The sequence below is a fragment of the Solenopsis invicta genome, chromosome 11, assembly GCF_016802725.1.
Source record: "Solenopsis invicta isolate M01_SB chromosome 11, UNIL_Sinv_3.0, whole genome shotgun sequence".
Classification (NCBI taxonomy): Eukaryota; Metazoa; Arthropoda; class Insecta; order Hymenoptera; family Formicidae; genus Solenopsis; species Solenopsis invicta.
This window is the reverse complement of record NC_052674.1, coordinates 8,840,878-8,858,590: the sequence shown is the minus strand read 5'-3', so window position 1 is coordinate 8,858,590 and position 17,713 is coordinate 8,840,878. Positions and strand designations below refer to the sequence as shown.

At 41.0% G+C, this 17,713-nt stretch overlaps 1 protein-coding gene across 2 annotated transcripts in view; it reads right to left on the bottom strand.

The window, feature by feature from the left end:
- The window catches only part of LOC105208046 (serine/threonine-protein phosphatase 4 regulatory subunit 1), a 130,617-nt gene extending 114,858 nt beyond the window's left edge, over positions 1-15,759 (bottom strand). For both annotated transcript variants that reach the window (XM_026136868.2, XM_026136869.2), the window contains exons 1-2: positions 15,738-15,759; positions 15,608-15,652 (exon numbers count right to left, since the gene is read on the bottom strand). In XM_026136868.2, the coding sequence (XP_025992653.2) occupies positions 15,608-15,652; positions 15,738-15,744 (52 nt within the window). In that variant the 5' untranslated portion in view covers positions 15,745-15,759. The remainder of the gene's footprint in view (positions 1-15,607; positions 15,653-15,737) is intronic.
- Positions 15,760-17,713: the final 1,954 nt, after the last annotated feature.

Sequence of the window (17,713 nt, the reverse complement as noted above, 5' to 3'; positions counted from 1 at the left end):
CTACTCGACGTTGCACTTTTCCACTGAATTCAGAGTTCGTCTTTCTTCCCACGACGTCGTCGTCGACGACGACGACGACGACGTCGACGGTGACGACGATAACGACAAGTGCCATGTCTCGGCCGAATTTCCACGGACACTTCGCGGATGCTAGTCGCCGGTAGGACAAGCATACTCGACGACGACGATGAAATTCCGCGTCTCGCTCATTCTCCAACGCGTAAAGAAAAACGAGAAAAGAAAGAAATAGAAATTCATAATCGTCGCACTTCTCGCGCGCACTCCAATTTTCACGAGTCGGTCCTGCTCTCTCTACCGGCGACTCGTCGTCCCCAAGAGCGGACGACGACGACGACGACGACGAAAACGACGGCGACGACGACAAAGACGGCGACAAAGACGATGAACTGGACATTTTGCGATACAGAAGAACGCAGCCCTACCGGCTAATAAATCCGCTTTTAACGTGGCGGCCCGACGTACACGCCGGGTTCTTGCCGGCTCCACCAAAGGCACGATCGCTCTCTGCGTGTCGATGCCCCCCACCCCCCTCCTCCTCCACTGTTCTGTCCCCCGCCGCCCCCAGGGGCGGATGGCAGCGACGCAGAGCGCCGTCGCCGCCGTCCTGAGCTGACGGGGGCGCCACCGAGCGGCACCGACGCCGACGCCCGCGACCGATCGATAGCCGCGACCGGTGACGACGATGATGACGACGACGACGACGACGACGACGACGATGAAGAAGAGGACGACGTAGAACTCCCAATCGTGTTCCCCATCATGTTCCTCGAACTCGAAAACTCCATGTCCCGATGCGGTATTTCGAGACTCGAGACATAACATAGAGACGATCGGATGAATCTGTCGTGAGTTTCACCCGATCCGCCAGAATTTGAAAAAAGTTAGACGTCAAGGCCACGCGGAAAAATTCGATTTCAAACGGTTTTCTCTGATAGTTGATTTTTAGAATTTACTTGGAGTGTGTTTCTCACGCAAAATAAAAGTAAAGGTAGAGAGCATTACATTCTCAAAAAAAGTAAATTTCTGTAAAGTGATTAAAAAAATAATGTTCACGAATACAATAGTTTAGAAAATTAATGTGCATATATGTATTGTGAATATGATATTTTTTTCCCAGTTTTTCATGTTGTTTAACTCTGTTATACAAATTATTTTGTTTCAAAAATAAAAGATTCTCTGTTTTAATATTAGTTCCATACTGGAATCTACATTTCGCACGATCTTTTCATAAAACTTTATGTAAAAGGAAACGTTTACATAATATTTTTTGAAAAATTAAGAACACAATATATAGTGTTATCTAAATTTAAATATTTCTCTCTCAGATTTATAAACCTTTGCTATCGCGGCTGCAATAACTATCCTAACGAAGAAGTCTACTCTGTTAAAAATTTCGTGAAATTCAATGTATTTTTAAGTTACACATTAAACGTAATGTATCTATAATTGAAAAACATGTGCATGAAATTTAGTGCACTTTTGACAACATTAAATTTACATTAAACGTTTTTAATGTATCCGCTTGAATTTTGTTTTCGATACATTACATTAAATTCTGCTGCCGATTTTTAACAGTACAGTTCTTCCCTAGTAAAAAAAATTGGCAACATTGAATCGTTGAGTTGTATATTTTTATACGAGAAATCACATAGAAATTTCCAAGACCGACCTTGTGAAACAAAAAAATAGAAAAAGGCGTTATGTTTCGAGTAGTCCCCTAGCCGAGGATTTCCTTCTCTGTACTCGACGGCATACGCATCGCGAGTAATGCAAACCGGACGAAGGAAGTAGGGGAGAGAGTGTACAGAAGGAAGGAAAGACGAAGGAAGGAAAGACGGAGGAGACGGCGGCGGGGGAGGAGATGGGAGTCAAGGGAGCGCGAAAATGCGAATGCGTACGTGCGTGCGTGCGTGCGTACACGTGTATCGGAGTAGAAAGAAAGCGTACTACGGAAAGGCCAGTGTGCGGGTACGGTCGCGCACGGAGAGAGAAGGAGAGGAAGAGGAGCGTTAGATAAGAAAAGTCATCACGGCCACTGCACGTCCCGCACTATGCCGTCATTCATTGATTATATCGTACGTCGCTGTATCGTACGCTCTGCGCCGTTAATGTTCGCCGGATAACAGAGCGTGCAAGCACGAAAGAGAGACCGAAACGGCGTACGAGCGAATGAACGGAGTGGAGAACGCGCTGGACGGGAAAGACGAAACATGCTGGATAAGAGAGAGATGGCCGAGGGTGGGAGTGAAAAATATGAGGAGAGTACACGATTACATACGTTCTCCTCGTTCGGTTCTTCTTTCCGTCTCTTTTTTCCTCCCCCCCCCTTTTTTTTTATTTTCGACGCTTTTTATTCCTCGCATTGTTCCGTCAAATAGGAGCTCGTAACGAACGGCCGTATTTCGTATTTCGCTTTCGTGATAGTGATTAACCGTGAATGTATTATCAGGTAATGATTATTAATTGCGGGGATTATATCCCGCAACAATAACATAATAACAATACGGTGATACCAATTATGATTACGCTGAGAAGTGGTTCAATTTTTTATTAGACCTAAGCAGATTCTCAAGTCTTTAATAAATGTATCATCACATACAAATCGTAAATATTTTTTATGATCAATAAATCGTAATAGCAAGATTATGAACGCGATAAATGTTTATATCAAAATGTCATTTCATTTAAGCCACTTCTATAATTTAATCAACAAATCCCAAAGGTAATTACGATCTATTTATATTGGCTGCAAAAATTTCTATATATAAATAGAAATACGTTGTCACCCAATACCCACTATATGGAAATGCTAAACGTCAATATATTTTTGACAGAAGAAAACGCACCGAACGATGCAACGTGCTCTGCGAAGAGGAAAAGGAGACAAATGTGGGAAACAATTTTTGAAATAGCAATCTTCTTGTGGCACTAAGAACTTGTCTGTGCGAGGAGTCAGAAAAACATGCTTGTCGCATGTTTGCGTAACGACGACAAACATCCAGGAAAGTATATAAAAAAAAGAGAGAGAGAAAAGGGAAGAGAGAGAAGGAATGAGAGATAAGTCATTATGGTCAATGTGCGTGGCCACGTCACACGCGCCAGACAGTCAGTCATTCATTGATAGTATCATAGTATGGCCTGAGCGTATACACGTTGCGCAGCTCACGGCACGGTACGCACGTAAGCTCGCGTGATAGTCACGGGTAGAAAGAGACGTGACGACTGCAACATGCGGGAGGGAAGTACAAAAACGATAGAAGACAAAAGAGAAAGTACTTTATGCGTATGGCGAAAACGAGTGCCATAGGGGTGTCGCATTTTATTAATATGGTAAGGGAGTGAAGAGTCGATGGAGAGAGAGAGAGGGGGGGAGGGCGAGAAGAAATTCGAAAGACGGGTTAAAAAGACGTATGCGTGACGGATGTAAATAGCACTTCTAAAACTAGCCGCCGTGTAACTAGTCTCGCGGTGCGTAGAGCGCGTACAGGAACAGCGTAATGAAACACTATTAGCAGCGCTTTGATCTTACGAAGAATACTAATTCAATGCTGGTACTTGTCAAAACATTGCATTTGTCAAAAGACCGAATTTTCCAATTTAGACCTGGGGGTTTAAGCATTCGTAGAAAGATCAAATACGCAATCAAATGTACAAAAATATAAGGACAGAATCTTGGCATTTTTCATAAAGGTCTGGTAAAATCAGCAACATATAGTTGTGCGTGTTAAAAATTGTTAGATAAAATATGACAACTATCAGGAGACATATAAAAGCGAAGAAAATGCAATTTCGTATAACATTTTGCAATCGCTCGCCGATTCGTTCCGTAAAGATAGAATATTTGGACAAATCGGGCAATACGATATTTGGACGAATACGTATAACCTCGTGTTATAGCAAGCCAGGCAGAAGAGAAGCGAAAACTGAAAGGCAGAGGTAGAGGATACGGGTCGTGCGACTTCGATGCGCGTATTAGTACACGCGAGTACACAAGGAACAAGCGGAAAAAGCAGAAAAATCGCAACTCATGCAACTTCCTACGTATTACCCACGATGCGTAAACGCGCGTTTGCAAAGACGTTATTTCCCGGAACAAAAATATTTCTACCGTGAAAAATCGTGTTAATTCCTTTCCATCTAGCGACCTAAAATTAGACGATGATGTGCCAAGAGTATACATTCCAGCCTCTATTTTTAAATTGCCATATAGTGTTTATCGTCGGTGAATTACAGCCCAATCGATTGATCAAGGTGCCCAAATTTTGCGAAACAATTATTCTATGATAATGTGCGAGAGACGCTATAAATAACCAATAATTAACATTTTGAATTAATTATATTGGTACAATTACAATATCATTACATTTTACTTCATGTATTATTCACATAAATTATATTTCTTTTCTACAAATTGAATCCGAAATATTAGTCACTGGATTGGAAACTATCGAGGGGAAAAAAAAGATACAGTAAAAGGCAATGATATTACGAGTGTACTTAATCGTAATCACAAAATTAACGGATATATGCGATGATATATATACGATACGCGAAGAAATGCGCGATAGCGGACGAACGTCTGGTTGGTCGGTTCAAAAGGCGGATGAAAACGCAGGCGAAGACGAGTTAGGAGAAATGTTGCTCTAATTAAGCGACGTAAGTTTATTAAACCCCGGGCTTAAAATAGCGGACGACGCATTACCCAGGAATGTAAGGGCAGTCCGGTTTTATTGCCGGTCGAGCCCTAAGATTAACTCGCACAAACCATTTTGCTCGGGTCTTGCCTGAAGAATCGTTCGCGCTACTTGCTAGAAACAATGTACTCTCATTGATGAGCCGGGAAACGACGCAAAATCGATGCCGCGGTCCTATCTTTCTCGTGTGAAAGGCGAAAAATTAGAACTAAACGATCGATCGGCGTGGCTGCGGTGGGCGCCGTTATTCGGCGGCGTAAAATGGATGTATATATTCACGAGAAAACGGGGGTAGAGCCTAAGAAACGATCGATTACCAGTCGTGTCTGAAATTAGGTTGACCGAAGAACCACTAGAAATATCAGAGCGGTGACTCTTGAAGCGTGAGACAAGCAACGCGATAGAGACAGTTTGACAACGCGCGCTCGACGGATATTTCAAACGAGCTTCATCGCGAGAAAGATTAATACTTCCGAGATATCGTATCAATGTCGTAATCCTGTTAGTTTTTCAATCATCAACATAGTCCCTAATATAGAATGATCCAACAAACATTATCAGCGTAAATACTCGCTTCATGCAAGTATATCGAAGAAACACCTTCAGCCGAACAGTAATTTTGAGAAATACGACCATCTTTTTCATAAAATAAAATTTACATCGACTGATGTCCATTAATGAGATTTAGAATCGATTTTTTCTCCACAGAATTATCGAATTGATAATAGTCTGTAAACTATGAGCAATTAAAACGACAGTTTCTCGCATATTAATCATTAATAATGCAATTTTATTCTTTACTTAATTACAAGTGAACTTTGCTCCAATTACAAAAATATATTGAAGATTAAAAGGATGTTATATAAAAAATATAGCATTTAATCGTTTCATTAGGGGGAAAAAAAAAAACACATCAAGACTGTAAGTAAAACATGTGACGTAATATACGTTTTCAATTTAGAAATGAAAGTGGAAATGTAAAGTTTAGAGTCTTAATTTTTTCAAAACATTTCTTTTCGGAACGATAAAAAAAATGAACGCGCTTTCTACTTGCATTTCTACTTGTATATACTTCAAGTATCAAGTCTTGCGGTGAATCGACGTGGACGATGTGGAGTCGAGAAGTATCAACATGGAAGCTGCGACCGCGAGGGTCAGGATTAAATATAACCGTGGCTCGGGCTATTTATAAAGATTAACTTGTTGGCGAGATAACGAAGGAGGAGATGGAGACAACGGCGCTAAATTGTCGCAACAATTGCGCGGGAACCGACGGATTCCGGGGCGGCCGTTCCTCGTGCCGCTTTGAGCTTCGACCTCGTTCTCGTCTCGAGTCGAATGTCAATCGTACGCACATCAAGCAAAAACAAACGATTATACAAGACTATCGAATATTTCGTCACTTAAAGTACAAATTTTAATTCAATGTTAAATTGCACTTTTCACTTCGTAACTGTTTTTTTTTTTTTTTACAAATACTGACGTGTTAATCAATAAATCTTTAATTCTCCACATTAATTTTGAACTCCTGTTAAAAATATCTCGTTTTTATTTTGTAATATTTATTTGCTTGGAAATGTCAAAAATATCATTTGCATTGCGTTGTCGCATAAAGAATATTATTTGCGTGTAGTTGCCTTATTCAAGTACTTGAAAGAACATTTAAGGACATATTAAACCTTCCTCTATCAACTTCAAACACATATATACAGATACATATTAATAAACGATTGTAAAGTGGTAAATATAAACGCGCATTTAAATGTTAAATTAATTCTCGAGAAACTTATATATAAAATTCCCACTGTAATAAAATGTTTCCCAAGATTTGATAAGTTGGATACCTTCAAAAAAAAAAAAAAAATGTCATGTTATTAACGCATAAATTGTCTTTGCACGCATGTGATATAGAAAGTCATAAATGAGTAAAACATCAACCAAAGATATGAGGGTTGAAAGAAAACATCAAAATGTCCGTCGATAAGTACCGGTATTCCGACACTACGCATTACTCGGGGAAATATGTATGATAATGGAGAGGAATACGATAACGGAGGTTTGTGCACCTGGAAGAGCGCCATCGTTGTTCCGCGACGACGACGACGCGCGGGAGAGCAGAGTGCAGTCTGGAATTTTATTTACACTAAGCATTCATACACGTGGAACGTTCGTACAGGCGGGATCTCACGTGAGCATTCCGAAAAAGACGGAAGGAATGTCAGACTCAGCCATTCAGGAGAGTCGGTTACCGGCATTTAACTACGCGCGGTGCTTAATCGACCGGCTAGCCCGAAAGCAAAAAATAGGCGAGAACAATGACAAATATCTCATGTTTCCGCAAAAGTAAAAAATTAAAAGAAATTGAATTTTTTAATACATTGGAAGTGTGACTCTTCCACACAATATAGTACAACGTCGATTTTCTAAAAATTATTTAAAAAATATAAAAAAATTTTAATGCACAAGATAAATTATGTAATTTGCATTTATATTACTAGAATACATGTAAAATTCCTATAAATCCCTAGATGCTCAATTTTGTGGCTTACGTCTACTTTGAAATATAATAAAGTTGAAAACATAATAGGGCACTTCATATCACTCGTATGTGTCAGTACGCTGGCATGCGTGAGAAAGAAAAAAAAAAGAGGGTACATGGGGGAAGTAAAGATATGTTACGACATATTCCGTCGTTATCTCATTCCCCCTTGGAAGCACCTGATAACACACCAGTCATACGCGCGTCTGTACGACGCATTTTATTCAGATCAGAAGAACCGTACTATTTGTTCCCCCGTTTTCATTTCTTCGAGATTTGATTAATGGAACTCTATCGGAACTGTTTCTAGAATAAACCTATCACTTCGAAATCTGTATTGCTCCGTACTGCTTTTCTTTGAGAATATCGCAGATGCATTTGCGCAATTATTAAATCGCGATAAAAGTTTGTAAGAAAGAAGTTTGTAAGAGCATTTCATAAAACTTATAATATTAAAGGACGATAAGATAACAAATCTGTGTCGAAGTTTTCAATACAGATTTCTGCGTATTTCGCATATAGAAAGTGCATTTTTGTAAAAACAAAAATCACTCACTTTTAGCATAAAAATAAATTGATTATTTTAAAAAAGATTCGCGATCATAATATATCGGGCGTTATTGTTTAATACGCGAATTATGTAAATCTGTGAAGCATATACCAAGTTTACAGGATAATAGATTGAATCTATGTCGACCAGGAAGGAATGTCGCAGATCGTAAATTATCCACGAGGGAATGTCATCGGTACTCCATGGGGTTTACGCGGCTCGACGGTTTTAGTCGATAAATGTCGAGGCGCACCTTTGATGCGGCGTCCGCTTTGAAGCGCGAACGAGCAACTGAATACTCGAAAGTGGGGAAGCACATCGGTTTCATAGGATGGTTGTCCCAGTGCCCTTGTGCGCGATGGAAAATTAGCGAGATTGTTTTTTTTTTTCTCTCTTCCCTTCCTCCGACCGAAAAAGGGAGGAAAGGACAACCGTGGCTTTCCATCGAACGTTGCAGCAAGGCCATATGAGGAAGAGAGAAAAAGAGAAATGGAAAGAGAAAGAGAAAGATAGCGGGCTGGTAGGGTCGGAGAGCGCGGAGGGTGCGTTTACATGGAGCTTTTCCGTTTCCGGGATATCCATCGATCCCTCTGTCAGCGGTCCTCGTAACCCAATCAAAACTTTCCCCTTCGAAGCTTACCTATCCTGTTCCCGCCGATCAGGTGAAGTACCTCGTATACGTATTACGCGGTTGCTGTGTATACGCCGTGTAAAAATCTACGCGAAATCTCGAATTCTATGAATTTATAATAACCGAATAGAAATGTCACACTTAGCAGAAGCGGACAACATGAAATTTCCGATAAAAACCCTTTACGCTGATTCCGGAGCATATCCGCGCTTCGACACGAACTTGTGTGGCACAGTCTCTATTTATTTTTAATTTACTTTCAAACTAAGCCGCTCTCGAATATATTTATTCTTTTAATATGCGCTTTACCTTGTATCTCCGATATTTGTTTTTCATTTTTTTTTTCATTTTTTTTTACAAAACCAGTCGATATCAATTTGATGCCAAATTTAACGTGTTTAGTTTACAACGTCTATAGTACCGAATTGTATAAATAAATAAACGATGCGTAAAGCTTTCAGATGCAATCGATACCTGTTAAAACATTAATAAAATATGTAGGATGGCACAGTGTGCAAGCTACGACTATATCTCGCGTCAACTTTCGACGCAGTTCCTCGCAGGAAGGCGCGTCGTACGATTTCCACGGTATCGCGACGGCTCGAGACAATGACGACACGATTCCTAAACGAGCGCTTCTGGAAACAAACAGAAGGAGAGACGCGTTGTCATCTCGGCGATGTCGCATTCTTCCCGGAGATCGGTTCGCGCGACAGAACGCGGAAGCGTTCTACCAGAAAGGACGCCCGTTCGTTGCCCGCCACTTGTCATCGTTCCCGTACGTCCGATCGCGGATTGCATCATTTCTTGCTCGTATTCTCTCTCTTACGAAGAAGGCGCTCGAAGGGAACGGAACGGGATGCCTCGTTTGAGAAGAAGTAAAATGCTACCCTATACTAAATACGCTCCGATGCGCTTACGGCTGCGCGCGAACATTCAGGAACGACGAGAATGAAGTTCGTTACGAGCGCGCACAAAGGAATATTTTAGAGCCACCACCTTCTCCCATCCGAAGAGTCTTCACTAAATTTGAATGGAATCTTTTCTCACTTACAATTTAAATGGATTATTATTTACAGCTGTATATAATTTCTGCATCTAATTCGATTCTAGAGTTGAAACCGGTACAATTTCAACACGGTCCATTTTCGACGCGTTTATAAATACGAACAATCATACTTTGTGCCAAACATTTCTATTCTACGCGAGTAAACGTAGAAATTATTTTCGCGCACATTCATCGCGCAAATGTAGCATTAAAACGTGACTTTATCGAAACTATAACAATTCATATTTTCATTAAAGTCTAAAATTTTGATAAAATTAACCATCTGAAATATATTATATACATAATCGATTTTCGATATAAACTCTGATGATAGAATTACAATCCAGAATTTTTTATTATTAGTCTCATCTTTAATTGTAAGGTCAAATATCGAAGAGTAAATAATACGATTAGCAAATAGATGAAAGTATCGTTCAATTGACTGTTAAAGTAAAATAATTAAAAGGAAGGGAAGATACAGAGAAAAAAGAGCGGAGATGGACGAGAGGGCTAGAGGGCAGAAAGGGATGGATGGGCACCAAAGCTCACGCTTGTTTCTCCTTGCTCGTTAGTCACGACTTCGTCTTTATGAATGGGTTCGCTCTCGTGGCTTTACGAGAAATCGTACTATCTTCACTACCGACGGCTTCTATCCTTTCTCTCCGTCCCTTCCTCCGCAACAGGGCAGTGTCCTTCTTCGGGGGTTCGTGTCGCGCTATTACAGTCAGAATGGAAGACGGCCGCGAATCGATATTTCTCACAGTGCTCGTCGCCGCCGACCCCGGCGAGAACAAATTCGGGATGCCGCCGTTTGGTATCTCGCGAAAAAACGGGGTGAGGCAAAGTGGAGGGGTCGTACAGACCGTGGAATCGATATCTGCCGTGAAATAACCAATTCGATTACGAACAAATAAGTTTTCAATCGATTATTGTTTCAACGGTATTTTCGTATTTTGTGTAATAAAGCAGATTACGACGAGTTTAATGCGAGACGTATCCTGCCCGTCTCGCATATTATGAACATCAGAGAAATTTTATATCAAGGAATTCTGATTTAATATCCAAGTTTAGCACTATATGTGGCAATATATGAGAACGCCACCATATTTTTCCGCAATGAAAATAGATTAACGTCAACGAGGCGCGTACGAATTTTTCTTAAATCGATTTCTTCGAGAATATCTTTCATCGTACAATTTTTATCGCTCGCTTCTCTCGTAAAGACAAACTTTAACTTTGCTTCGCCGTAGAAGGAAACGCGGATGACGCATAATCGAAGAACAAAATATTAATTTTAAGTTTACGCATAAACTTTTACACACTATACAATCAGTGAATTTATAGTGATATCTAAGAATTTTTAGATGAAAACAAACGCCTCCTTGAAAAAATTTCAACGTGTGCTTCAAAATGAAACAAATTATAAAACAAATTTATATAAAAACGATAGCTGCCACGAGTCGTATAAATGTTTTAACAGAACAGAATAATGCTAATATTTTTATTAAACTTTTAATTACAATTGAATGCAGAGATCTCAAATACAATATAAAAAAGCTACAGAAAAAATATATAAATATATTAGTCAAAAGAGAACTTTTTCCAAATTTAATATTTAATAGATAAAATCTATGAATTTAACAATTATACAAAATTATATTTGAGAAGTTGGCCCGCATCTCGTTCTCTTTGTATATGAAAATGAAAAAAATTGTGTGCGAGTCAAATTGACCTGACATGGCTCTTCAAAGATTAAAGTAGGATTCACGAAAGGAAGAAGGACGAAGTGCTTATCGTTCGTATCGCCTACTTCGACATCGGAGCTCTTGCGTACTGAAAGAGAGGCTCAAGCTTTCTATAAGACGTAGAAAGGGTGAATCCGAGGGAAAGAAAGAGCGAATAAGTCAGAGAAGAGGGCGGAAGACTCCGGTCGGGCCGCGAGAGGAGATGAGGGAGAGATTGGAATGGTATTCGAGGAATGTCATGTAATAATCGGCCGCCATTCGATCGTCCATTTCGACGAGAGACGGCGCCACCTCTCAGCTCGGCACAACTAAACCATGATGACGATGAAGAAACGGGTAGAGAAATGTTGACATATCCTAGTTTTTATCTAGTTCGAAATCATTCGTGTTTACCTAGTCGAAAGGTAAAGCGACGATACACATGCGTTTGTTTCATTTGAAAAAGACATATCTCTGCATATTTACAAATTTCTACGTTAAACAATTTTTTTTTATGTAACGTAATTTTCTGTGAATATAATATTTAAGAATTTGATAAAATGGTTCTTACGAGAATTGAATAAAATTGGTCTGATTGATTTTCATCTTATCCTTTTTTTTGAAAAAAGAAAAGAATTCAATTGAATCTCAGTTAACTCGAACTAAATATGTGTAAACGGATTTCAAACAAATGACAAACTCGTCCTTTTTTCATTTACAATGTAAAATGGTTTGTAAAGAGATTAAAACAGGTGTCGTCTACGACGACGATCCACCGCGAGACACCGAGAGAAATAAATAAAATGGAACGAGAGGAGGGAAAAAAAAGAAGTATAGAAACGCGCGCGTCGCGAAGTTCGTCGTCTCGAAAGGGTGGCGGGGTCCGGTTTTGCAATTCGGCGGGATGTCTACTCCGCGTACTTAGCTAGTCTCGAATGCGAATTTAATAAGGTGAATAAATCATTTTAATGTAACGCGCCCATACGTGGACATAGAAAGGGCGATGGCCGGTGAAAGAATAGAAAAGACTGACGCGCACGGGAAAAGAAGAGGAAGCGAAAGAGAGGAAGAGGGAAGAAAACTGGTATTTTTGCGTTCGAGCACGTCAAGGGGTGCGTTTCGTGTTGCGATTATAAAAGCCGAGGTAACCCCCCCCTCCCCTGGCCGCGTCTAGACGACGGCGTAGTCTTCCTATCAAAAACAGACCACCGAACCGAAAAGGCTGAAAGGGCAAGGAACTTCACGCAATGCCAAGAAATTAAAGTTTCTTTATACATCCGCCTATACTTGTTCCATACCTCGTATACTTTCCCCTTCCCCGTCTCTACCGCCCCTTATCCATCCTCATGTCCGGTCGGATAAAGTCGACGTTACGCGGCGGAAAGAAAAAGATATCCCATCCGACGAGACGTCTGAAAGAAGAGCTTATAAAAACTTCATGAATCATATCGAGAAATGGCAGACAAATTAAAATTATGTAGAAGCGGATAAAATGACAGAAAATGTTGCATTATCATGATTGAAGATGACAACTGATATATCGCGCACGATTCATGATTCCTTATCTATATGTATATATATTTTTTTACTTATTATTTTCTGTTTTTCAAGAAGTTTAAGCTCTTCTGACAAAACGTAAAATTCCGTAAATTGATCAACAAAGCTGTATTCCTCTCTGGAACTCTAGGAACAGTTAAAACTTGCTTTCTCGTTGGCATTTATGAATTTGTTTAAGCGTTCGTCAGAACAAGCGAGATAGACGAAATAAAAGCGAACGCTAAAAATTAGCAAATCAGAACGATTTCAACAGACGGATGAAGAGTAGGAATCATCGATGCTCGAGAAATGTCTAACGCAGTAACTGTCACAGCCAGTCACCAAATAATTTGCATAATCGCGATCGATTACTGGCAGTTACCATGGTTGCCACGGTCATTGTCGCACAGCATTGTGTAGCACATTCTCGAAAAACTCCATAAATTTCCGCGTCAATATATATATCTTTTAAATAAAAGAATGTAAATAAATAAAAAATGATCTTTAGCTTTTGCTATCCTGCTTCTTTTCAAACACCGTATGGATCTTGTTTTTAAATTAATATTTTTCTTTTTAAAAAATTAGTTTGTATCTTGCTTCTACTTTTCTTCAAATGCTTATTGCGCTCATCATTCGAAAAAAATGTGTATATATGTAAACATATGCAAATGTACATAGTGCAATAACTTTTGATCGAGTTTGCTAGATCGAAATAGGTACGGATCAGTCAACTTTGCGAGATTCTACCAATGCATCGAACTGAAATTTTGCAACAATACAATCAATAGAACAATTTGTATTAGTAACTAAAAAATCCTTTTAATAACGATTCTTTTTTTACTTTTAAAATAATTTTTTTTTATTATGTGTACATATTAAAAAAAAATCTAAATAAATATCTTCTGATTTTATGTATAACAACATATCCTATTTGAAACAGATGAATATATTCCAAGTTCATTTACAAAATAATAAAAATCATATTTTTTTTATACAACTAGAAAAATGAAGACAGATTTAGTAATCACGTATCAATGACTCACGATTGAGTGTGACGTTAAATATCGTTCACGTAGAATATCCTCTCCATCGTTTCGATCTAGATCTGGGTGTGCTTGGGCATCGGAGAAGGTTACTGATCCGAATACTTCTCTCTATCTAGACACGTTTAGAAATATAAGCGGCGCGGAGCTGATAAAACGGTCTCTGGAATGCAAGATAAAGACGGCTAGGACCAGCTTGGTCGACGTCGACGGAGAAGATACTCGCGAGGATGAGAGAGAAACGGAGAAGGAAGATCGAAGATAAATGCGTATGCGTGTTCCGAGCGGAACAAACTGGAGTTCATTATGTGACGCATAATCATGAGACAAATTATTCGCGTTTGACCACAAAAGTGCCCTCGGTATCCGCACGAGAGCTCTCAGCTCTACTAGTTAAAAACGTGAGGAAACTCGGACGTTATTTTTTTGGCGATTATCGGCGACCCTTGATACGGCCCTACTTACGACAGATGGCACTCGCAAATAGACGATAGAAGAATCCGAGATCAGTAACCCCGATAGGGGAAGGAATCGCGCGCGCTAACTGCGCCGTTTTCTTTAATCTGCCGAGATGCCGCCACTCTTCGTGACTCTGACCTTCGTCTGAGCTCCTCCGCGTCTCGAATACACTGTATTTTAGACGTCGGCGAGCGGTCATTACACGTTTTCAGTTATAATGGTATCCACATGTGCCTTGTATATATCAATCATATATTCCGACTCTCGTTTCTCATCTACGAAATTGAGAGGCTGCTCTAACGTATCTTCAACGGGATTTAAAATTGCTATGATTTTAATAAATTTACATTTCTACGTTGTAGATGAGTGAGAAAGGATCTTTGAATTTAACAGAAATCAATACATCGTGACAACATAGTGTTGGACATTTAACTTTCAAGTAATTGGTTTCGAGATTAATTTTTAGAAATCCGACACTTCTCGTGCCATGTCGTGCCATGTATCAATTTTCGATAGCGCGTGCAAACTGGAAATTCCATCTGTGATAGACAACACACGTCAGTATTGGCGTCATACGAAATCTCTTACGATCACTATCGAACTGGCGCCAGTGCGTGTCGTGGCCTACGTTTACGATTTCAACGTGACGCAGGTGGTTGCCTGGTGTGGATCTCGTCGTCGAAAAAGCTCAAATTTTCAAACGTTTTCTCATCCTCGTCGAAGAACAACAACGGCGGCGACGAGGGATAAGTTATTCGACGCGAACGTATGCTTTCTCTTTCTCGTCGCCGCCGCCGCCGCCGCCGTCGTTCCTCAATCTTTTTTTTTCCCTCTCGCCGAGATAAACACGACGCGCGGCGTGGCGTTGCGTGGCGTGGCGCCCCCTCTCGACGGACAGAACCGCCCCGTGATTTCGCCAAAGACACGCTCCCCGCGCGCGGCGGCGGCGACACGGTGCGGTCGGACATGCGAGAGCAGTCACCCCGCGTGAAACCCTCGCCGTCTCACGACGGCCGGAATTCTCGCGACGTGACTCTCACCGCGCGACACGCCCGGTATCGCGCCGCGGCAGCGGCGGCGCACCGCAAACCTAACCTCAAAGTACGCGACGGAAAGCCGCGCTGGGGCCACGCCGCATCGCAACGGTGCCGCGTGCCATCCGTTGCGCGGCACGCGTATCGCATCGAGAGGGGCCAGGTGGGTGTCGAAGCGTTCCCCGACGACGGGAGGATCGCGTCCATGCGAGGGAACCGAGTCGCGCTGAGTCGAACGAGCCGCGAACTTGCTTCAACGTTGCGCGCGTGCAACGGCACCGATCGTTCTCATGAAATAAGTGCGCGCGTACGCGCATTGGGTACTCACCCTCCTCCGGGTCCTCTAGATCCTCTGTCTGAACGAAGGATATATCTGAAACCCACAAGCACCACGGATTAGCGGAAAATCCCTCGTGTTTGCGGGGGCAGTCTCATCTCGTCCGCAAGCACTCACTCACCCGCCATCTTGTAACAAACTGCGGCGCGCTCCTGCGGCCACGCATCCAACCGCGCTGCGAATCGAGATTCGTTCGATATCTCGACTCTCGCGCCTCATCGATATCACGAGTTTCGAGCTCGCGCCGCGTCACGATCTGTCACTAGTGTCACTTCAATCGTTTTCGTCTCAACGCCGAAGATGGCGCACACAAATCACTAACCGAATTCGAACGACACTTGCACATTTTTATCACAACTATTTCGAGTGTTGGTACTGTAATTATTGACTAGATGGCCTCTCAACACAAATATCGAAATACTCCGAGGCTCCTTTCTGATACAAACTTTAACTTGAATGCTCTTGTATTATTTAGTACAACAGCATTTCCATTTTCATGAAAAAAAATATTCGTTACTTGATCTTTGATGGTCTCGAAAGAATATCGGAACATTTTTAGGCCTGACTCTCGCGTCGAATTTATACTCGTCGGAGCTGTACCGGCTTCAAAACGAGATGCCACCGGCGCAGTTGCGATCGACGAAGCGACATCGATCGCGAAGAGCCGTAAAAGCTGATACTGATACGTTGCAACGATTGCCCGTCACTCTGATGTCTCTGATCGACACTGTCGATGTAAATTCGCGCTCGTTAGGCACTTTCAACGGGTAAAACGCACGATTACTTGACGGAGCGATCGCCTACTGCACTCCGAACCGAAGTGCCGCGGAAAATGTCATGGCGGCCAGGCGCGCGAGCGCGCTTTCGACGCACACCGAAACAATACGCAAAACCGACTTGGTAGATTATAGCGAACCGGTGGCTTTTTTACTATTAAGCATAGCAGGAACACGCGATTTAATGATGATTAACAGCTTTGATATTGTATCTAATGAAAAGTACGCCAGCCGCGTTCCGAATCTCTCGAGAGGACGTAAAGATCATTTTCGCGTACCTACGGCACAGGAATCTGTACTTGTCGAAATTATGATGTTGCATCCTTTTTCAAAGTACGTTGCAGCATCGATCGCGATCGACGTCGACGAAACGGCGTCTACCGCGGATGCCCGCAAGAACTGATACGTTCCGAAGATCGCTCGTCACTTTGATCGACACTACCGACACAAACTCGCGCTTGATGGGCACTCTTAATGGGAAAACTCGCGATTACTTTGCGGAGCGATCGCGCTCCACGTTCAGAACGGAGGTGCTCTTCACGGAAACTGTCATGGCAGGCGAACGGTTACGCGCCCTAAAAATATTTGAACATCACGAATTTGAAGTACAAACGATTAGACTTCGTAATTAGACTTTTAGATGCTTATACATATTTTGGAGAGTATGATATAATAATGCTGTGTTTCATTCGGCATTTTGTTTATATAGAATTTTTTTTTTTGCAAATGTTAAATTAGCACTATAAAGCCGTAATCATAAAACCGTATCGACCAATCACAGTCGAGCATTTTAAAACGTATCGTTGTTATGTAAAGTGACAAATGCGATTGGTCAGTTCTAATAGACTAACCGGTTAGTAAGCTAAGCGAAGATTGATGAAAGAGGCTTTAAATCTTGTACAAAACATTTGTGTTAATTTTGAACGTTTCTTTAAAAAGTAATTGAATCCTTTATTAAGAGAATATACCAACATAAAAATAAATTTGTTAATGAAAGAAACGGGCAATCTCAATATAATGTACCAATTCTTAAAATTCAAACGTCTGCGTTAAATGTCAATTCGACAATTGTAATGAATATTACAACATACTTTAAAATCAATGCGGTGATTCCAATTTTCTATGCAAAAAGCTCACAAAAATGAATCTTGTGTTTTCTCAAGAAAATTAAAGCGCGATTAATGTCTTATTCATCAAAATGTCGAAAATCATAATTATATCGCGGCATTCACGGTCATGTGAATTCTGCATAAAAAATGCGTCTGTATAGTAAAGAGCATAAATTAGTTCCTTCTTTGGTGTAGGAACTTCAGCAATTTAG